Source organism: Mirounga angustirostris, unplaced genomic scaffold, assembly GCF_029215605.1.
Source record: "Mirounga angustirostris isolate CCGP_5_RB_7025 unplaced genomic scaffold, mMirAng1.0.hap1 SCAF_15, whole genome shotgun sequence".
NCBI classification, from domain to species: domain Eukaryota; kingdom Metazoa; phylum Chordata; class Mammalia; order Carnivora; family Phocidae; genus Mirounga; species Mirounga angustirostris.
Window position 1 is genome coordinate 19751662 of NW_026991723.1, and position 21119 is coordinate 19772780.

General features: G+C 41.1%; 1 protein-coding gene and 1 long non-coding RNA gene across 6 annotated transcripts in view; one reads left to right on the top strand and one right to left on the bottom strand.

Moving 5' to 3' along the window:
• The window catches only part of LOC123849585 (uncharacterized), a 126758-nt gene extending 119196 nt beyond the window's left edge, over nucleotides 1–7562 (bottom strand). The window contains exons 1-2 of the long non-coding RNA XR_010407831.1: nucleotides 7513–7562; nucleotides 22–142 (exon numbers count right to left, since the gene is read on the bottom strand). This is a non-coding gene — a long non-coding RNA (uncharacterized LOC123849585). The remainder of the gene's footprint in view (nucleotides 1–21; nucleotides 143–7512) is intronic.
• A 97-nt stretch (nucleotides 7563–7659) lies between these two features.
• The window catches only part of CEP78 (centrosomal protein 78), a 46558-nt gene continuing 33098 nt past the window's right edge, over nucleotides 7660–21119 (top strand). For 3 of the 5 annotated variants that reach the window (XR_010407830.1, XM_045882291.3, XM_045882288.3), the window contains exons 1-8: nucleotides 7662–8146; nucleotides 12260–12432; nucleotides 12527–12599; nucleotides 13641–13744; nucleotides 15196–15370; nucleotides 17523–17636; nucleotides 19390–19454; nucleotides 19729–19840. Coding sequence is in view for 4 of the 5 variants with exons in the window: in XM_045882291.3 (XP_045738247.1) it covers nucleotides 7894–8146; nucleotides 12260–12432; nucleotides 12527–12599; nucleotides 13641–13744; nucleotides 15196–15370; nucleotides 17523–17636; nucleotides 19390–19454; nucleotides 19729–19840 (1069 nt within the window). In the remaining variant the exon portion in view is untranslated. Of the gene's footprint in view, nucleotides 8147–12259; nucleotides 12433–12526; nucleotides 12600–13640; nucleotides 13745–15195; nucleotides 15371–17522; nucleotides 17637–19389; nucleotides 19455–19728; nucleotides 19841–21119 lie in introns of all 5 variants that reach the window. The other 2 variants (XM_045882290.3, XM_045882292.3) reach the window with 2 other exon arrangements.

A 21119-nucleotide genomic window follows, 5' to 3' on the forward strand; every position in this document is an offset into this window, starting at 1 on the left:
ATGTATTATAGTTTTACATACCATGGATACAGGTTGTGCTTTTGTTTATAATTTTTCCATGCATGTTCAGAAGAGAAATTGGCCTGTGATTCCATTCTTGTAATACTCTTTTCAGCTTTGGTCTGAAGCTTATGCTACCTTCCTTAAAAAAAAAAAAAAGGGATTTGAGTAGTGTTTTATTTCTGTTTCCTGGAAGATTTTTAAGTAAGATTGCTATTTCTTCCCTAAATATTTGGAAGAATTTACCAAGAAACTCAGTTATCTCTGGAAATTGTTTTCTGTAAAGGTACTTAATCAAGGTTATTAGATACTCTTTTCTTTCTTGGGTTATTGTTCAGTTGCATTTTTTAAGAAAATGTAATTTTGGATGAATTTTCAAATTTCTAAGCATAAAATTCATCATAATTTTAGCAGCACTGAGATATAATTTACATTACATAATTTAACATCATTTCACCCATTTAATGTAAACAATTCAATGCAATCCACGGAGTTGTTCAATCAGCACCAAAATCCAATTTTAGAAGATTTTTGTCCCTCCACAAAAAACTCAAGACACATCAGTAGTCTTTTGCCATTCTCCTCAATCCTCTCAACCCTAGGCAACCACTCATCTACTTTCTGTCTCTACAGATTTGCCTATTCTGGGCATTTCATAATAAATGGAGTTATATAATATGTGGTCTTTTGTGAGTGATTTCTTTCACTTTGCATAATGCTTCCATGGTTCATCCATGCTGTAATAACATGTATCAATAATTCATTCCTTTTCATAGCTGAAAAACATTTCGTTGTATGAATATTCCACATTTTGTTTATTCATTGATCAATAGATTGACATTTGGGTTATTTCCACCTTTTGATATTATTAATATGCTTCTATGAACATCACTTAAAAGTTTTTGTGTGGACCTAAGTTTTTACTTCTGTTGAGTATATATCTGGTAGTGGAAAGTGCGGGATCACGAATAACTCTTACGTTCAAATTTTGAGAAACTGTCAGACCGTTTTGTAAAATGACAGCACTATTTTACATTCCCACTTGCAGAGTATGTGGGTTTCAGTCTCTTGTCTTATGGCCTAGAACATGACCTACCATGGAGAGTGTTTCATATGTACTTAAGAAGGTGAATTTAAGTCTTGTTGGGTTAAGTGTTTTACAGATCTTTGTTAGGTCTAGTTAATTTATAGCATGGCTCAGGTCTTCTATCTACTGATCAATCTTCTGCCTACTTGATCTTGATCTATCCATTATTGACACTGGGGTATTGAAGTCTTCAACTAATATTGTTGAATTCTCTATTTCTCCCTTTAATTCTTCATGCATTTTGCTATCTTCTTCTCGCATTTTGGTGTTCTCTTATTAGTTGCACATGTTAATGATTTTTATGTCTTCCTGATGGATTGACCCTTTTGTCACCATAAAATCTCCCTCTTTATATCCAGCAACTACTGTTTTAAGGTCTATTTTGTCTAGTATTTGTATAGCCACTACAGCATTCTTTTTTTTTTTTTTTTAAGATTTAAATTTTTGACAGAGACACAGTGAGAGAGGGAACACAAGCAGGGGGAGTGGGAGAGGGAGAAGCAGGCCTCCCACTGAGCAGAGAGCCCGATGTGGGGCTTGATCCCAGGACCCTGGGATCATGACCTGAGCCGAAGGCAGACGCCCAACCGACTGAGCCACCTAGGCGCCCCAGCCACTACAGCATTCTTATGGCTGCTATTTGCATGATGTACATTTTTTCATCTTTTATTTTGAATGTATTTATATCTTTAAATCTAAGGAGTATCTCCTGTAGATAACATGTTTTTTGTTTTTTATCCAGTTTGATAATCCTGCCTTTTGACTGGATTGTTTCATTCATTCACATCTAATTTTATTATTGATATGGTAAGGTCTATGTCATTTTACCTTTTGTTTTCTACATGTCTCATGTTTTGGGGGGGTTTTGTTGTTGTTGTTGCTCTATTCTTCTTCCATTGTCTCCTTATATATTAAATGGATAGTTTCTAGTGTAACATTTCATTCCATTTATTATTATCAATTTTTTTTAGTTAATGGCTGTCCTAAAGCTTACAATCTACATCTTATCAGAATCTACTTCAATTTAAACTAACTTCATTCCAGTCAGATATAGAAACTTTTCTTTTATCTACCTCTCTTCCCTCATCCTTTTTTGCTTTTGTTACATTTATATACATCACATACTCAACAACACACTGTCATAAGTATGACTGTAAATAATCTTACCTCTTTTAAGGGAACTGAGAGAAGAAATAAGAGCAAATAAATATTAATAGGGTTTGTTAGGTTAATCTGTTTATTTACCATTTCTGGTTCTCTTCATTTCTTCCTAGGGATTCAGGTTATGCTCTAGTGTCATTCTTACTCTAACACAGCTTTGTTCCCACTGCCTCTTTTGCCCGTATTGTCAAATATACTACATATCTGTTATGTGCACAATAATATAACATTTATGCACTTTTAAATCAGTTAAGAAAGGAGAAATGTGAATTTATTTTGTTTTTTTAGAATTGCCTACACCATTATTTTAATCGGAATTCTTTGTCTTGTTTTGTCGTTACGGATTTGAGTCTGATACCATCTGAAGAACCTCCGTTAGTAGTTCTCGTGAAGCAGGTGTTCTAGCAATAAATTCCCTCAGTTTCTGTTTCTGTTAGCTGTTAGGTGATACACTGATGATACATGGTGGAGTGGTGGGGAAAACTAAAACAAGATGTATGTATTATGTATGTTTTACTTAAGTGGCTTTGGCAAACTGTAATGTGATAGAAAGCATACAAAGCTACCATCACAGTTCCCCAGGAATGTTCCATAGACTGTTGATGTTGGTAAGGAAGATGTGAATCTCAAATCTTTCATTTGTATTGACCTTATCATCATCAATTCTTCTCCCAGCAATGCAATAACAATAGTTGAGTTCTAAAGTATACCTTCCTCTGTTCCCACAGAAATTGTTCCACAAATTCATAAAGTTCTCAAAGGTGAAAAGTTTCTGTGATGCTTATCAAGTACACAAATGTCAATCAAAATGACAAGGTCACATTGTCCAAGAGCAATATTCTGTGAGATCACCCAACTTTAAATGTATGCACATATTCTAAATACAACTCGATCTGGGACACGTTTTGGTCAATGGAGTGTGAGCAGATATGATGCAAGCAGAGGTCTTAAATGGGCTTAAGTGGGCTCACCTCCCGTGTTTCAGTGGCCACAGCGAGAAGAGTGTGCCCTGGAGGCAGCTACCCGCCCCCCCGTTGGGCCCTGGGGTCAGATGTGTGGGACAGACCTCAAATGGATCCAACCATGGAGCAAAACCAGCCATCTGGAGGTCTAAAACACAGTCACCACAGCTAACCCCTACATCAAAAAAACCCAACATCTTGCTGATGTCACCAAGTTTTAGGATGATGTGTTCCACATTATTACAGCATGAGTGGACTAACACAGTATCTTCCAAACTATTGTTACACAGATGGCTGCCACTGTGCCTATACGTGAGGCAACTGTGTCCTCAGAAATTGTGAGAATTCTTGAACTCTTGGTGCCTCTCCAACACATTTCACATGGTTAAAATTTCCCCAAACAAGTTTGGTAATGTGCCATAAAGACCTCTCCCTAAACTTTTATCAAATATAAACAGAGTTCTTTCTATTTATTTTATGCTTGTATGTAGCTATAATACATTTTATGACTACAAAAGGATGAAAAATTGTACAGGAACATCTTTGGATAGCTGTTATTCACAAGGGAAAATTATAATCAAAATAGGCATTTTGCTGAATGTAGAGCACTGATGCTCCCAGTGTCTCTAAAAGCCAAGTGAACAAAGGCACTTAATAAGGATGGAATCCTGCTCTTCATTTGAGACGGAACAAGCTGTTCTAAAGTGGCGGAGGGATGCTCTTAGCAGCTATTTGCAACACTCTGTGAGCTTGGTTATTACGTTGATATGAAGCAGCCTATTGTCCAAATGTAACTAACTACAGAACCTTGAAAAGTAGAAAAAGAGAGAAAGAGCCAGAGAACTCATTTCATTCATTCATTCATTCACCAAATATTCACTGACCAGGTTGGCTATGTGTATAACAGCAATGCTGAGAACTACACAGAACACAGAGATGTATCCCCACTCTCAGAGAGCTCAGATATCAGCAGGGAAGAGAAGATGCAGATGCCTTATGGCAGTTCCAGGTGTGTCCTATTAAATACACCGTTCACAAGTTTAGAGGAGAGAAAGGATCCATATCTTGCTTGGATTCTCAGTGAAGCTTTCCCAGAGAAGGAGACATAAGGGCAGTGACTAGAAGAGTTTTTGACATAATACGTAGAGCTGGAAGGGAGCAAAGATGTAGAGATGATTAGACCCATAGGTTAAAAACAAGTCTGAAAAGTGAAATTAAAGCCAAATTGTGGAAAGTTCTAAATGTCATTCTTAAACATTTGGCTTTATTGTGTTGGCAACGGGTGTCATGGAAGGTTTGGGCAGAGCAATAGCATGATCCATGAACCCTGGGAGGCGTAATAAATGATGTAAGGAGAGCCTGAAGTAGGAAGACCTACTATTCTCTGAAGCAATCATCATAATCCACATGTAAAATAATAAATGGTGGAGTAATGGCAACGCAAATAGAAGAAAGAAGTATGAGAGACGCTATAAAGGAAAAACTGCCAGGGCTTGATCACTGATTAGGTACATTCATTTGTTCATTTAAGAAGTGTTATAACTAGTGTTATAGTTACATATGGCATGTAGTAACTGTGCTAGTCACTGGCGATGCAAAATAGACGAGATCTCTTCCTCATGGACCATACGGTGAGTAACTCTCTTAAAATGGCTGTGAAATGTGATGAAGGCTATGAACGAGAGGTACATGGTGTTATGAGAGCTTATGGTAGGGGGATTTGATGAATAGAACAGGTAAGGGAATGTTTCCTTGGCAATGTGACACATGACCTGATAAAGATGAGGAGGCATTAACCAGGTGCAGACTGAAGGGGATATTTCATGTAGAGGGGTAAGCATGGACAATGAACCACTGAAGTATGTAGGTGTGAAAGGAGTCCACTGTGGGCTGGACTCCTGAAAAATGAACGGGAGAGGGGTGCAAGATGAGGCTGCAGAGATCATGCCCCCATCATGTCCAGGGGATGCAGTGCCCTGTAGACCAGATACTCAAAGTGCCAGCATACAGTCAGATAAGGAGCTCATTCTAGAATGTAACAACACATTGCTATTTTATCCTAAGAGAAATGCGAAGTCATGGAAGGATTCGAATAGGAAGTGGTGGTGGCTGCATTACGAGGCATGGATTGGAAGGCAGCCAGAGTTCATGAAAAGAAGATGAAGAAGTCTCTCTCTGAAAATTTATTTTCCTGGTGAAGTAAGAGGTATCCTCTTCAGATCAGAGAGCAGGGACCCAGTGTCTAGTGGTGACATGAAAAGAGTAGAGGAAGTCTGGAAGAGCCATTGTGAAGAGCTGTAAGTAAAGGAATGGAAAAAAGAAATGGGAATGACTGGGCAGTTAAAATAAGACAGCCTATGTTGTTGACCAGGTTGACACAGGCCTGTGACGGATCCAACAAACTTGTTGTGCTGAAACCAGGTCCAGAGAAGATCAGTGTTAGAGATGTGCAGAAGGCATCTGCATCGAGGCTCCATGGAAAGGTAAGTTAGGTTGGAAGTCTGGGAATAATGGCAGGATGGATCAGGGGTGAAGTACAGTGAATAAGAGGTAAAACGATCCCACTTAACCAGTGGATGGTGTCAAAAACCAAACTCCACATACTGAATAAAACAAAACAGAAGGATGAGCTTATTTCAAGGCTTCTGACCTCCAACCTAGGGAACTCAAAGCTCTGGGAGCAATCAATTCTGAGTCGTTCGCAGGCTAAGGGATTTTTATGGGGTAATGCAGAAGTTATTCAGTATTTTCCAGCTGACTGGTTGCCTAGTCGTCTATCTTATTTGGATCAGGGTAGCTGAGTCAAAGGAACAAGGAAGTCCAGAGAAGGTGTGATCAGAGTTGGCATTTGGGGATTGGCTGGTGTCCTTTGCTGATTTCTAAGCAGAGCTGTACATTCCTGTAACTTAGATTAAGTTTCCTTTATGTGTGGCAATTGACCATCTTCATTCTATCCCTGACATAAGTGACTCCATTTTAGTTTGGTTCTACAGTGGAAAAGGAATGCTGTAAACATAACACCTAAGGCCTGACCAAAGGATTATCACTGTTCTACAAACTGTATACAAATACAGGTTCAGAGGCCAATTATCTGAGTTCTACCTACTTAGTGGATAGACAGTTGTATATTCCTTACAGAGTTGTTAGGAAAATTAAATTCTTTCATACTTAAACAGTGCTTAAAATAATGCCTAGGAGGGGGGCCTGGGTGACTCAGTGGGTTAAGGTTTGACTTCAGCTCAGGTCATGATCTCAGGGTCCTGGAATCGGGCCGGCCTGGGGCTTCCTGTTCAGTGGGGAGTCCGCTTCTCCCTCTCCCTCTGCCTCCCCGCCCCCACTTGTGCTCTCTCTCTCTCTCAAATAAATAAATAAAAATCTTTTTAAAAAATAATGCCTAGAGCGTGCGGGGTAGGTGTCTTTTTATGATAATCACTTGAGACCAACAAGGAATAACCAACGGGACCCTAAAAAGGAAGTAAGCCACTGAAGGTGTTATGACTAGTCCTTGCTCAACGGTGCTATCAATAGAAATGTTAAAAGGATTTAAGTCCCTGGTAGCTTTCTATAAAAGACCAACCCTAGAGGCCCTCACTGGCAACCCTGTTGGGACCCCTCTCACTCTTGAGAGCTTTTTCTGTATCTTCACTTAATAAACTTCTATCGCTTTACTCAAAAAAAAAAAAAGCCTAGGAGACATAAAGTACTACTTATGAGAGAGCTAACCATCATTGTCAATACAAAACGAAGTCATAACTAGTAATCACAATAACGTCCTGAATTCATGGAACTCTTTACAATATGCCAACAACGGTGTGGGGTAAGCAGAAACTACAGAAATGAAGAGTTATTTGTAGAAATTAACACAGCAAAGATTTAATGGACGGCAGTGGACATCCACTCAGTCGTTCCCTTATTAAGTCCCTTATTAAGTATCCTCGCTCCTGGGCGGTGCAAGCACGGCACTTGTCCGAAGTTTAGACCACTTTTTATTTTTATTATTATTTTTTACCACTTTTTTTTTTTTAAGATTTTATTTATTTATTTGAGAGAGAGAATGAGATAGAGCAGGAGAGGGGGGAGGGTCAGAGGCAGAAGCAGGCTCCCCGCCGAGCAGGGAGCCCGATGCGGGACTCGATCCCGGGACCCCAGGATCACGACCTGAGCCGAAGGCAGTCGCTTAACCAACTGAGCCACCCAGGCGCCCCTATTTTTTACCACTTTTTAAACGTGCTTCTACATCTCTCGCTCAGTTATTCGACCAGTAACGCCTTTCTGCAAATCCCAATTCCGAAAACCGCCTACCTTCCGCACCTCACTCGCCTGGAAGGCCCCGCCTTTCGGCCTCAGGCCCCGTGGGCTTGCGTGCTGACGCACAGCGAGCGTGCTGACGTCTCCGCGCACCGCCCCCGCAGGCTCCGCCCTCCGGCTTGAACCGAAGTCCCGCGCCGCGGAGGACGGTGAGGCGGGAGCCAACGGCCGGCGTCAGGGGGTGGGCGCGGGAGCGCGGCGTCCAGGGGCTGGCCTAGCTGGGGCCGGAGACCCTGCGCCTTCGGGCCGAGCCGCCGATCCTCCGCAGCCGCGGGATCGCAGCCGCCTGGCCGTGGGCGACCCGGCACTCCCGGGCGCCAGCGGGCATTGTCTCCGCCGCCGGCGTCCCCCGAGCCCCCCCTCCCCCCCCGGGCCATGATCGACTCGGTGAAGCTGCGCCGCGACAGCGCGGCCGACTTTTTCTCGCACTACGAGTACCTGTGCGCGCTGCAGGACTCGGTGCCGCTGCCCTCGGTGCGCGCTTGCCTGCGGGAGGGCGTGCTGGACTTCAATGCCGACCGCCTGCGCATCGTGGACTGGGCGCCGCTCTTGAGCACCCTCAAGATTAATAAAGATCTGCCCCTAGTCTCTATCAAGAGCTTCTTCCAGCCGTGGCTTGGCGAAACAGGTTTGTAGTTCCCGCTTCCAGGGGCCCTCGTGTCGGCGCGGCGACGCGGGATTCGAGACGCCGTCCGGTGGAGGCCGGACGCCAGCCCGGGTGGCGGGTGCTGTGGTTTGGGTGCAGCACGCCGGGCGTGCGGCCTAGGACTCTCACCAGCTCGGTGGCCCGGGGCGAGTCACTGCAGGCCCGTAGGCCTCAGCGTTCCCATCCGGGATATGGGCTAACAGGGCGCGCTGTATGTGGCGATTGCAAAGATGCAGCGAGTCACTGCTTGTAAAGCACCTGGCGCAGTTTGGGACATCATTAAGCGTTCGACAGATGTTACCTGGTTTTCTGAATGATTTAGCCGGACAGAACACAGCGATGAGGAAAAGTGATACATCGCAGCCTTTTGCTTCATTTCGTTTTGAATAAGACATAGCTCTGTGGGGGGGGGGGGGGGATTGTTTTTGTTTTGTTTTTAGTGACATCTTATAGTGGATGGAGCACAGATGTGAAGGGAGCCTAGGGTTTGAATTCCAGGACTTACACTGTGTGGCCTGAGCAAGTTACTTTTTTTTTTTTTTAAAGATTTTATTTATTTTATTTGAGACAGAGAGCATGAGAGGGAGGAGGGTCAGAGGGAGAAGCAGACCCCCCGCCGAGCAGGGAGCCCGATGCGGGACTCGATCCTGGGACTCCAGGATCATGACCTGAGCCGAAAGCAGTCGCTTAACCAACTGAGCCACCCAGGCGCCCTATTTTTAAAGATTTTATTTATTTATTTGAGAGAGAGAGAATGAGAGAGAGCACATGAGAGGGGGAGGGTCAGAGGGAGAAGGAGACTCCCCGCTGAGCAGGGAGCCCGATGCGGGACTCGATCCCGGGACTCCAGGATCATGACCTGAGCCGAAGGCAGTCGCTTAACCAACTGAGCCACCCAGGCGCCCCCTGAGCAAGTTACTTTTGAACTACAATCCCCACACTTGTAAAGTGGCATTAAAACTACTTTTATCATGGGTTCTTAGAACTAAGCGGGTTGTTTAAGAGTACACTTAACGGTGGTGAGCATTGAGTAATGTGTAGAACTGTTGAATCACTCTATGGTACGTCTGAAACTAATACAACACTGTATGTTAACTACACTGGAATTTTTAAAAATAAATAATTTTTACAAAAAAAAATTACGCAGGTTGTTTGTATAAAGTTTCCGGGCACTCAAATGAGCTCAGCCAGCACCAAACACCGCTGGAGACAAGGCTCCTGGCCTAGAGGATCTCCTCTTCTACTGGGGGAGGCAACAAGTAAACCCAAGCACAGTAGTCAGTGTTCTGGAAGAGGTGACCTCTGGTGCTGCAAAGCAGAGAACACTGAAGGGAGTGTTCAGGGAAGGCCTCTTGGAGGAGGTGCCTCCTTTCTGAGGATGTGTGGAAGCTGCTCAGATGGCAGGAGGGAGCTGCTTGTGCGAAAGTTTGAGAACTATAAGAAAATATGGCAAAACTAAAGTGCAGGACTAGAACTTAGGGTTTAAAGAAGTGAGAGCTGAGACTGGAAACCTGGTGGGGGCCACAAAGGGAGGGGCTTTGTTTGTCCTATCAAATGGTTGGATGTTTATCCCGAAGGTTGTGGGAGACACTTAAGGATGATGACATGGGCTTTTGATTTAGAAGCTTGCCCTGACCTAAATATGGAAGGCAGTTGATTGGGAGGAGGGTGAATTGTAATCCGAGAGCCCAAATTAAGGTATAGGAAGGGAGGACTGGATTTCAGAGATCAAAGAGACAATGGATGGGGCCTGGTGACCAGTTAGCAGAGGGGGGAGCATAAGATTGGGTGACAGTTTATAGCAGCACCTTTCTGTGAGGCACAGAGCGCAGTAGGAGGGGATTGGGGTTGGGGAGAGAATCTCACTTCATTCTTAATGCTTTAAGAGGGCCCTGTGGGGCATCCAAACATGTCTGCTAGACATTTCGGGGCTGCAGGTGCAGATCTGGGCTTTATGGGGGAATGTTTGAAGGTATGGGAGAAACTGAGGTAACCCACAAAGAAGATCTAGAAAATACTAAGCCTGAGAGATGTTTTTTGAAATGGACCCACTTGAGTATGTTTATAAGCTGAGACAGAGTAGCCAGCACACAAGGAGGATGTGAAGATCCGGGAGAGGAAATGACTACTGATTTTTTTTTTTTAAAAACCTGAACACTTGTCATGTGCCTGGCCCTTTTCTAGGTTCTAGGTTCTAGATTTTACGTTATCTGTTATCTCTTCTGTAAGGACATTCCAGTTTATCCCCTGGTGAAGAGAAGTCACACTATTCTCTACATCTCATGCAGGTGTAGGAACTGTTCCATACCTCTGAAGGGATTTGATTTATCCAAAGTAATAACTTAGAAATCAGAAGCAATTACAGTGGGGAGAGACCTCAAAGTCAAGGCCACTGTACTTAATCTTGCCTAATATTTCACATTGAATGTAAGAAAAATGTATCATAGAGACCACTCTTCAGAATTCCTTTACTGAACCTTTGTTTTCTCTTGCATCCAGTGGGTCCAGGCTGTAGATTTCAACGGTTTGCTTCTTTATCCTCACCAGCTTTTCTTTCTTTCTTTCTTTCTTCTTTCTTTCTTTCTTTCTTTCTTTCTTTCTTTCTTTCTTTCTTTCTTTCTTTCTTTCTTCTTTCTTTCTTTTTCTTTTCTTCCTTCCTTCCTTCCTTCCTTCCTTCCTTCCTTCCTTCCCTGCCCCTGCCCCTTCCCTCCTTCCTTCCTTCTTTCCTTTCTTTTTCTTTCTTTGGATTTTATTTATTTTAGAGATAGAGCATGAGCAGAGGGAGGGGCAGAGGAAGAGAAAGAATCTCAAGCGACTCTGCACTGAGCTCGACACAGGGCTCAAGCTCAGGACCCTGAGATCAGGACCTGAGCCAAAATCAAGAGTCCATCGCTTAACCAGCTGCACCACCCAGGCGCTCCACCTCGCCAGCTTCTAGCTGGTGTTGCTGCCTCTGAGCTCAGTTTCCCTCAGTTCATCTGCTTACTGGGCTTCGGTGGTCTTTTTTATTATTATTATTTATTTGAGAGAGAGAGAGCACAGGGGTAGTAGCAGAGGGAGAGGGACAGGCAGACTCCACGCTGAGCATGGAGCCCAACATGGGGCTCCATCCCAGGACCCTGAGATCCTGACCTGAGCCAAAACCAAGAATCAACGCTTTAACCGACTGAGCCAGCCAGGCGCCCCTCCAGTAATCTTCTAAAATGAAAATACATGCTTAAAATAAGGCTTGTAATGGCTCGCCAGCACAGGATTATTGTGTATTGGCTGCACAGTTTGTGTTCTGCATGGAAGCGTGAAATCTGAGCTGTGCTCTGCCAAGCCCCAAGGGGCTAATTGGCCCTGAGGAAGAGGTGTTTTTTCCAATCTGTCTGATTTAGGTACCTTTTTCTAACCTGCAGAGGCACCCTTACTGTGCCAGTGGTAGCCCCTGTCCTCATCAGCTTTGGGGTCAAAGACATAGGCTTTTTATCCGAGGCTTGCTCTGGCCAACCTCTGTATTGTCCCCTCCCCCCGGACCCTAGCCTTTAGTCGTCCCCATCTGCAGTATTTTCCGTGGCCAGCAGGTGTCAGGCTTGGATGTCTTTGCACACAGGTCTCTGCAGTTAAGCACCTCCCACTCAGACTATGTGGTCATTCTCTTTCTAGATTCAACTTCAGGGTTATCTTGAAGCCATTACTTAGATATAACGTTGTGCTTTCATAGGAACCTCTATGCACATAGTTTATATTTCTGTATCTCATGTGGTTGACGTTTTGAGCTTACATGACGTTTTGAGCTTACATGTAAAGAGGGTTTTAAGGGGCGCCTGGGTGGCTCAGATGGTTAAGTGTCTGCCTTTGGCTCAGGTTGTGATCCCAGGGTTCTGCGATCGAGCCCCGCATCGGGCTCCCTGCTTGGCAGGGAGCCTGCTTCCCCTTCTCCTTCTGCTGCTCCCCCTGCTTGTGCTCTCTCGCTCTCTCTGTCAAATAAATAAATAAAATCTTTAAAAAAAAAAAGTAAAGAAGAATTTAAGGATGGGTCATCTCTGCCTTAGCACAGAGCAGATGCTTTCTCATGGTGATAATACATATTTTACAATAATTTTGCTTTAGGTTCTGACAAAAGTAAAGTTTGCAGAAGTCGTGTTCCTGCGATAAGAAACAAAGATGTGACCTTCCAGTTATGTAAAGCTCTCAAATGCTGTTTAAGTGTATCAAGTGCTCTAAAGAACCTCGAGCTAAATGGACTAGTGCTGAGAGAGAGAGATTTAACTATTTTGACAAAGGTAAGGCTTCTCCAATGTGTCCTGCAAACATTGGATATTTGCTTTTGGGGGAAACTAAACCCATAAAAATTTTAACTTTTTCTCCCCATTAAAGGGATTGAATAAATCCACCTCTCTGGTGCACCTGTCTCTTGCAAATTGCCCAATTGGAGATGGAGGTTTGGAAAGTAAGTTTCAGTCTTGTTTACGTCTCCTCCCACCAGACTGATCTCACTCTCCCTGCATGCATGTTAATTGCTGCCTGTACCTTTTCTACTTGGATTGTCTCCTGTGCCTGCTCAAACCTTGGTCTCTTCTCACCTGTACACTGAAAGTTTGTCATGCTGGGTACTCTCCAAACCAGTTCCACTAAGATTATGTTAAGCCACACAAATATATACTATATTGTATTTTCTCTTTTTTTATTTTGTTCATCTTTTTCTTATCAAGGAATAATTATGGGAAGGGAAATAGCAAAATCTAAAGACAAAAAAATCATTATCCTTAAAGAGTTGAAACATCTATAGGCAGTCATAATTACATAATGCACTGTGTTATGTACTAAAATAGGAAATCTGCAAAGTGCTATGGGAGCATATAAAAGGCCAGCAAATTCAGTGGTGTTAGTGGGGGCGTATCATGGAGGTAATCACAGAGAAAGTGATTGTTGATTGGGGTCCTGAAGAATTAGTGTGTTCACTGTGTCCACTAGCGGTCTGGGGTGGTAAGGAAGGCTGCATTTTAATTTGAGGGAACTAAGAGTTTGACATGTTCTGTCTTCTATTGCTATAGTATATTGCATAGCACCTAATAAAACTCTGGGTTTATAGTTCACATTTAAATTAACTGATAACTGAGTTTGGGTTATATCATTGGAAGTGAAAATAGGAAGAGTTTTAGGCTTTTTAGGTTTCTCTTTTTCTTATGTCTCAAAAGGTATATAGTACTTTACTGCCTAGTTGGGAATAAAGTTTGCCAGGTTCGGAGTATTCAATTTTAGCATCTAAATAGAATTAAACTGTTGCTGTAAACTGGAATAACCAATTTATTACTGACATATTTTAGAGTGCACCAATCCATCAGTTGCCTGGGAAGATTGTAGGTAGTGATTTAAAGACTACAGCTATAAACCTCCAGTAGACTCAGGAAAAGCAAATAAGTCAAGATTGACCAGACTGTATGGGCTCTTCATCTTATTGTGTGTGTGGTTTTTTTTTTTTTCCTTTTAGTTATTTGTCAAGGTATAAAGAACTCTATCACTCTTAAGACAGTAAACTTCACGGGGTGTAATCTGACATGGCAGGGAGCAGATCACATGGCCAAGATCTTAAAGGTGATTTTATGTTTAAACTTTCGTGAAAACATATTCTGTGACTGAAGCACATTAATATTTTGATACAAGATGGCAGATCTTTTTTGTCTTTTGATACATGTGATTGCAGTTTTAGTTTTGTTGAAAGAATATGACCAGTTTCCAGTTTAGGGTTCTACCATTTAGGAAAGGTAGTCCGTTTAATCCTAGGAATAAGAGATCTAATGTATAATACATTATAAATAATACTTTCATGTATTTTTAGTTCTTGAAAACAGCCCGTCACCTGGTGTTACAGTTTTTTTTAAATGTAGCCACGCCCATTTGCTTGCTTAGTGACTGGCTGTTTTCGTCCTACACCAGTGGAGTTAAGTAGTTGCAACAGAAACGTTATGGCCCACAAAGCTGAAAAATTTACTTTTGGGCCTGTACAGAGCAAGTCCATTGACCCCAGATATAGAAGACAGTCAAGAGCATGGATTCTGAAGCCAAATAACCTAGTTTCAAATTCCAGCTCACCAATTTCATAGCTTATGACCGTGGACACATTACTTAGCCTCTGTGCTTTATTATGAGGATTAAATGAACTAGTTTGTATAAAATAGTGCCTGGCACATAAGCACCGTGGAAGTGTTTTGCTGGGATTTCCACTTGTTGCTTTTATAAGTTATTGTTAACAAAAAAAGAGCACCAATGATTTTCCATTTAGACTGGCATAGGAACTTTGAGTCTTTCGTTGCTCGAGCATGAATAAGATTTCTTTCTTTTAAAGTCAGTGTTTCCTGTTACCAAAGTTTGTCTTACGAACATAGAGAAGTGAATATGTCTTTATGACTCTATCTGTGGTTAAAAATCAAACCATCAAGTTCCTGAGGCAGGTCAAACTGCCTTGGCATACTGCAGGTCTCTAAAGTTGGTGTGCGTACTCTAAAGTAGTGAGATCCATTGGGTTGGGGGAAGAAAATATTAGAACCTCTATATTTATTTTCGTAGCATTTAAAAAATAACTGTGTAGTTTATAATGTAGGTGAAGTATATGTGCAGAACTGAATGGATAACTTCGTGTATATAATTTATCAGTAAATAAGATACACGTTACAGAAGTTTACTTGCCGGATGCCCAAGCAAGTGTTCAGAAACCACTGGAGGACAGAATGATAGAACTTAGAGCCTCAGCAATAACAGAATTTAGAACCAGTTCCCTGACTTGGCAGATAAGGAAAATAAAATTTATAGAATGTAATTCATTGTCAAAGTATGTGTAACTAATCAACCACAGGTCACCCAGTGGCTAGAATCTAATCACTGGCAAATTAGAATCGGGGTCTCTGAGACTCTTGAGCTAGAATCTACTGCTCAGTCTCTCGGGTTGGTATGTGCGTGTAAATCTCTGACATGATAAGCCATCCCCAGTACGCATACCCTGCCACCTTATCCAAATGTCCTAATTTCATCCTGTTAAATATTTGAAGTATCAGACCATGCGAAGGCATGAAGAAATCTGGGCTGAGAGTCTTCGTTACAGGAGGCCTGATCTGGACTGTATGGCTGGTTTGAGGCGCATCACTTTGAACTGCAACACGCTCATTGGTGACCTGGGCGCAAGTGCTTTTGCAGAATCTCTCAGTGAGGATTTATGGCTTAGAGGTAAATTCTAAAATGGAAAATACTGAATTTTTAAATGTTAAATATGCTTAGCTTTTGGCTTGATACCACTGTCATGGAATTTTTTTTTTAAGCCTTATTTTTTCCGATACCTTTTATTGTGCTTTTAAGCTTCTCTAAGAGTTTTATATATTCTTTATAGAAAATATAGGTTAACTAAACAAAATTACCCATAATCTTAATACCCATTTTGGTGTACTTTCAGTGTTTTATTTTTCTATAGATGTGTTTGTACACTTCAGAGACTAAAAAAGTGGATTCATGGTTCAATTACTATTTCATGCTCTTTTACTTAATGATGCATCATGTGGTATCCATTATATTGATGTGCAATAGTTTAATCATTCTTTGAAATTAGACACTTTGTACTTTTCTCTGTCAGGAACAATGTATAGTGAACACATCTCTGTGACCGTTGCATTAGTTCTATAGATTAAGTTACTAAAATGGAAGGACCTTATAATATGACATATTTTTAAGACTTTCATTGCATGTTAGTGAATTACCATCCAGAAATCCTGTGCCAATTTATAATCCACCTTAACAGTGCATGTGAGGCCTCTCCCCTCACAAACACTGGCTTGTGTCACTTTTAAAAACCTGTAACACTACAAAAGTGAGTGACCCTCCCTTTTTTATGAAGTGGGATTACTCCAAACTTTAAAACTTTTTTCATTTATTTATTTTTTTTTTTTAAGATTTTATTTATTTATTTGAGAGAAAGAGAGAGAGACAGAGAAACAGCATGAGAGGGGAGAGGGTCAGAGGGAGAAGCAGGCTCCCCGCCGAGCCGGGAGCCCCATGTGGGACTCGATCCCGGGACTCCAGGATCATGACCTGAGCCGAAGGCAGTTGCTTAACCAACTGAGCCACCCAGGCGCCCAAAACTTTTTTCATTTAATATAGTATGAGTATCTTAAGAAGTCAGTACATTTACATCTCCCACATCATTTTTTGGTGACTGTGCCATTATATGAATGTGCCATAGTACACTTAAGCTTATTCATTCTTGCTAGATAAATGAGCTGTTTGCAGGTTTTCACTGTTAAAAACAGTACTCTGATACACATCCTTGCCTACGTCCTGTTTCCTTTGGTTAAATTCTTAGAGAGTTGCTAGGTCAAAATGGCATGCACATTTTCAAGGTTTTTGTTACATGATCTTGACCTAATCTGATGGAACAATCTCATTTTATTGTTTTAATTTGTATTCAGTTCACATACTAGTGACATGTAGTGGCTATTTTTATTTATTTGGCTAGTTGGTTAATTATATCCTTTGTCCATTCTGTGGTAAGAGTTTATAAGGATCTCATCGTATTGTTTCCATATATCTGGCTTATTTCTATGTGTCATGGGGTTTTAAAAGACCCCAGTTACTTTAATGTAATGGTTTACACAACACTTTTAAAAAAGGGCTAATATGATGGTTTCCTCTTATGCAATGTTTTTTATACTTGTGCTTTTGTGATCCCTGGTTTAAACATTGTTCAGCCTCAGAACTAGTATTGATGATCATTTGTTCTGTTCTTTGACCTTTTAAAGAGTGTTCTTGACTATCATTCTTTCATGATAAGTTCTTAGCATATGTTCCCTATTCATACATTCTTTGGATTTGTTATTATTTCCATCCTCTTAAATGTCTGTCTTTGTCTTTTTTTCTTGTAAAACTAACAATTATTGCATATCTGCCATTTTGCTTTTTCCTTTTAACTAGTTTTAAGAGTGATTTAGAACTCGAGAGCATATCAAAAGAATGCAGCGCAGGTTCTGAGTGCCACCCAGCTTTTGCCTGTGAGGACTACACACCACTAGCATCCTTGCTGATTATGAGCCGAGACTCCTTTTGTGATGTTTTTCACTCATAGACTATCTAGAGTTATTCTTCACCTCTGTAATTGTAAAATATGTTGGGTGATTTATTGGTACTAAGAGCAGGATAATCATGGCCCATCCAAGAATTTTTTATTGTATGTGTTGTGTATACTTTTCTGTTTTTTCTTTTTTCAATACCCAAGATTAAAAACCTGCCATGACTTCTTGTACAGAAATCTTACATGCATGAATACATGAGAGTTGTCTATATGTTAAATCTGTGTAGAGTTGGCAAGTGACCTTTTGTCTTTCATCGAAAGCACTTGACCTGCAGCAGTGTGGCCTCACCAATGAAGGAGCAAAGGCTTTACTAAAGGCCCTCGAAACCAACAGAACTCTGGTCATTCTGGATGTAAGAAAAAATCCACTCGTTGGTACGTCACACCTTTTTTAATGATTAACGAATGGCAAAACAGAATTTGTTCGTGTGTTGACAGTTTTTAAAACCTAATGTGTTTGCTTTCCTAATGCTATACTTTTCTAATCTTGTACTTACCTTGTGTTTTTAGCAGATAATTTACTACTTAACATGAGTTATACTTGTAAATTGCTCTTGGCTGCCACTCGAATAAGATGAACTTAGATAATGAGCTAGCTTCCACCAAGAGAATTATTGCCTTCCTGTGGAACCTCTGCATTCCTGGAAAGAGCATTTCATTCATTTCTCAGTTTAGCAAGTAATTTTTGAATCCTTTCTGTGTTCCAGACACAGATTTTAGGCACTAGGAGTGTAGTAGTGAAACGGATGGGCCAAAGTCTTACCCTCGTTGAGCTTACGTTCTAGTGGAGGAGTTCAGATAGAAATGAGTGAGCAGATACGTGAAGTAATTTTAGATAGCAGGAAGTACAAAAACACCTTAAGATAAAGACCCTGAAGGGGGTAATAGGGCTGTATTAGATTTGTCAAGGGACAGCTTCACTGGAGAAACGACTTTTGAGGGGAAAGCTAAATGAAGAGAGTGGCAGGCCGTGGGAGACCTGGAGGCGGCAGCTTCCAGCACCAGGAGGCAATTCATACACAGGCACGGAGGTGACAGGGTGGATAGAGTGTTTAAGGAAAGGACGGAGGCCACCATGGCCGGAGCACCGAGTGAGGGAGAGCGTGGGATGCGGTGAGGTCACAGAGCTGGCCATGGGCATGATTTTACCAGAGTAAGGACACGGATTATTCTAAGTGAGTGGAGCATTTTGAACTAAAAAAGGCTTGATCTGAATAGTGTTTCAATAAGATGACTGGTGTAGAGAATAGACCTGGGGATGGGGGAGAGATAAAGAAGGAAAATGAGGAGACCAGTCTGGAGACTGTGACTCCCCTCAGGAGTCCAAATACAGGCTGTTAATGGCTTACCTTAGGGTGGAAGGTTGGAGCTGATAAAGTGGTTGAATTCAGGTTGTGTTTTGAGGGGGTAGCTAATAAGACTTACAGATAGATCAGGTGTGGGGTATGAAGGAAATAGTAATAAAGAAGCAAGTGCTGGGGGCATCTAGATGACTCAGTCGTTAAGCGTCTGCCTTTGGCTCAGGTCATGGTCCCAGGGTCCTGGGATCGAGCCCCGCATCGGGCTCCCTCCTCCGCGGGAAGCCTGCTTCTCCCTCTCCCACTCCCCCTGCTTGTGTTCCCTCTCTCACTGTGTCTCTCTCTGTCAAATAAATTAAATCTTAAAAAAAAAAAGAAGAAGAAGAAGAAGCAAGTGCTGGATGATGATGCGTGCAACTGGTTGGTACCACTCACTGAGAAAGGGGCGCTGAGGAGAGGAGCGGCTTTGAGAGAATGTCAGGACTTTGGTTTAATGGATCAGGTGCCCTTTCAGTATCTAAGCAGCTGGACAGTCCCAGACTTTTGCTTTCTATCCAAAGGTATCCAAAGTCATGTTAGACACAAAGTGTTGAGAAATGATCTTTGCTACTGCAAAAAGAGTAGTCATTGTGGGCAATATGGGAGGGGGCATACTTTCATCTTAGGTTTTTGAGGAAGAAATTAGAATTCTAAAAAGGGGGAAATAGGTATATAATTACATAATGTGCGTTTTATATTTAATTTTATGTGAAAAGTTGGTGTTTGCTTTTAAATGGGAATAACCACTCATTGGGAAGCAATTACTATAATTTCAGTTTATTTTACTTTAGATCATTCTGTGATGAAAGCAGTTATCAAAAAAGTTCTCCAGAATGGAAGGAGCGCCAAGTCAGAGGTAACATGTTGTAGTTCTTTAGGAAGAATTTTTCTTTAACTGCATGTTTTTCTCCTCAATAAAACCATCAAGGCATTTTTCTGCCATCTTAAATCAATTAAGTCAAATCAAATGGCTTTTCTGTTTTGAAAACATTGTGTGATTCTTTAATTTGGGGTCCCAGAAATGCAGATTGCAAACCTTTTGTTAACTCAAAATAGCTTAATTTCCAATTGAGATCAAACCCTCATAAATTACCTGTAACTGATATGAGTATTTATTATTTCTCTTCCAGTACCAGTGGATAACTTCTCCATCAGTGAAGGAACCATTCAAAACTGCTAGACAGAAAAAGAGAACTATAATCCTGGGAAATGGTCGGAAAGGGAAAGCTACTATTAGAATTGGTAACTTTTTCTCCTGGCTTTTTAATGCTGCTAGAGCTTATGCCCCGTATGTGTTCCAATGGCTAAAATTGGAATCTCTTCCCATCATATGATAGTGATGGTAACAACCAGTATTAACCACATGCATATCAGAAAGACTGTGAATGTTCTGATACAGATTATAAGAATTTATGAAATATAAAAATAATTTAAAGAAGAGATGCTAATATTTCCATTTTTTTTTAAATTAACCAACTATGTTTTCATAAAAAGTTCATTATTTTGAATATATTCCTTGGTTAAGATTTTCATTTTCTCTTCCTGTGGTCTATTTTTTTTTTTTTTTTGACAGAGAGCAAGAGAGGGAACACAAGCAGGGGGAATGGGAGAGGGAGAAGCAGGCTTCCCGCCGAGCAGGGAGCCCGATGCGGGGCTCGATCCCAGGACTCTGGGATCATGACCTGAGCCGAAGGCAGACGCTTGACGACTGAGCCACCCAGGCGCCCATCTTCCTGTGGTCTATTAACATAGACAACATAGGCACACAGGTGACAGGGTGGATGGAATATTGACGTAATTCCACATAACTTGAATATAATTTGCCATTTTTCTTCTTTCACTTCATTTTAGATTAAATTAAAATTCTATATGATTTCATAGTTATACTTTTTTATGAATTCAGAAAGTTTCATTGAGTTGATTGGTCTTTTTTTTAAATTAATGAAAGATTTGGGGTGCCTGGCTGGCTCAGTCGGTAGAGCACATGACTCTCGATCTTGGGTTCATGGGTTCGAGCCCCACGTCGGGCATGGAGCGTACTTTAAATAAATAATAAATTAGTAAAAAATTCAGAATAACCTAAGTATTATATAATTTTTTAATAGTATTGTAAACATTTTCATAAATACTACTTTTTTTTTTTTTTTTTAACTATTAAAAGGTATGTTTTTGATTCTCCATTAATCTACTTGTTTGGTCAACAAAATATTAAGTAGCAGTTAAGAGGGTCTGTTAAATCAAAAGAAAGCTTAACAATTTTTCTACCAATTTTTATTTTAAAACTGATATTTTAGTAGTCAAATAGTATATACAAAGAAGCTGAGATTTGTGATGTCTCACTGATTGTAGATTATTACTAAAAGTTTACATCATGTGTAAAACATTCTTAAAAGTGTCTAAGTTGGTATTTTGATATAATATTAGAAATAGAAATGTATATAGGTAAAATATATATGTGTGTTATATTAGGATTTCTGTAATTTTAGTATCTGATGGTATATAATAGGACTTCGTGGAATGA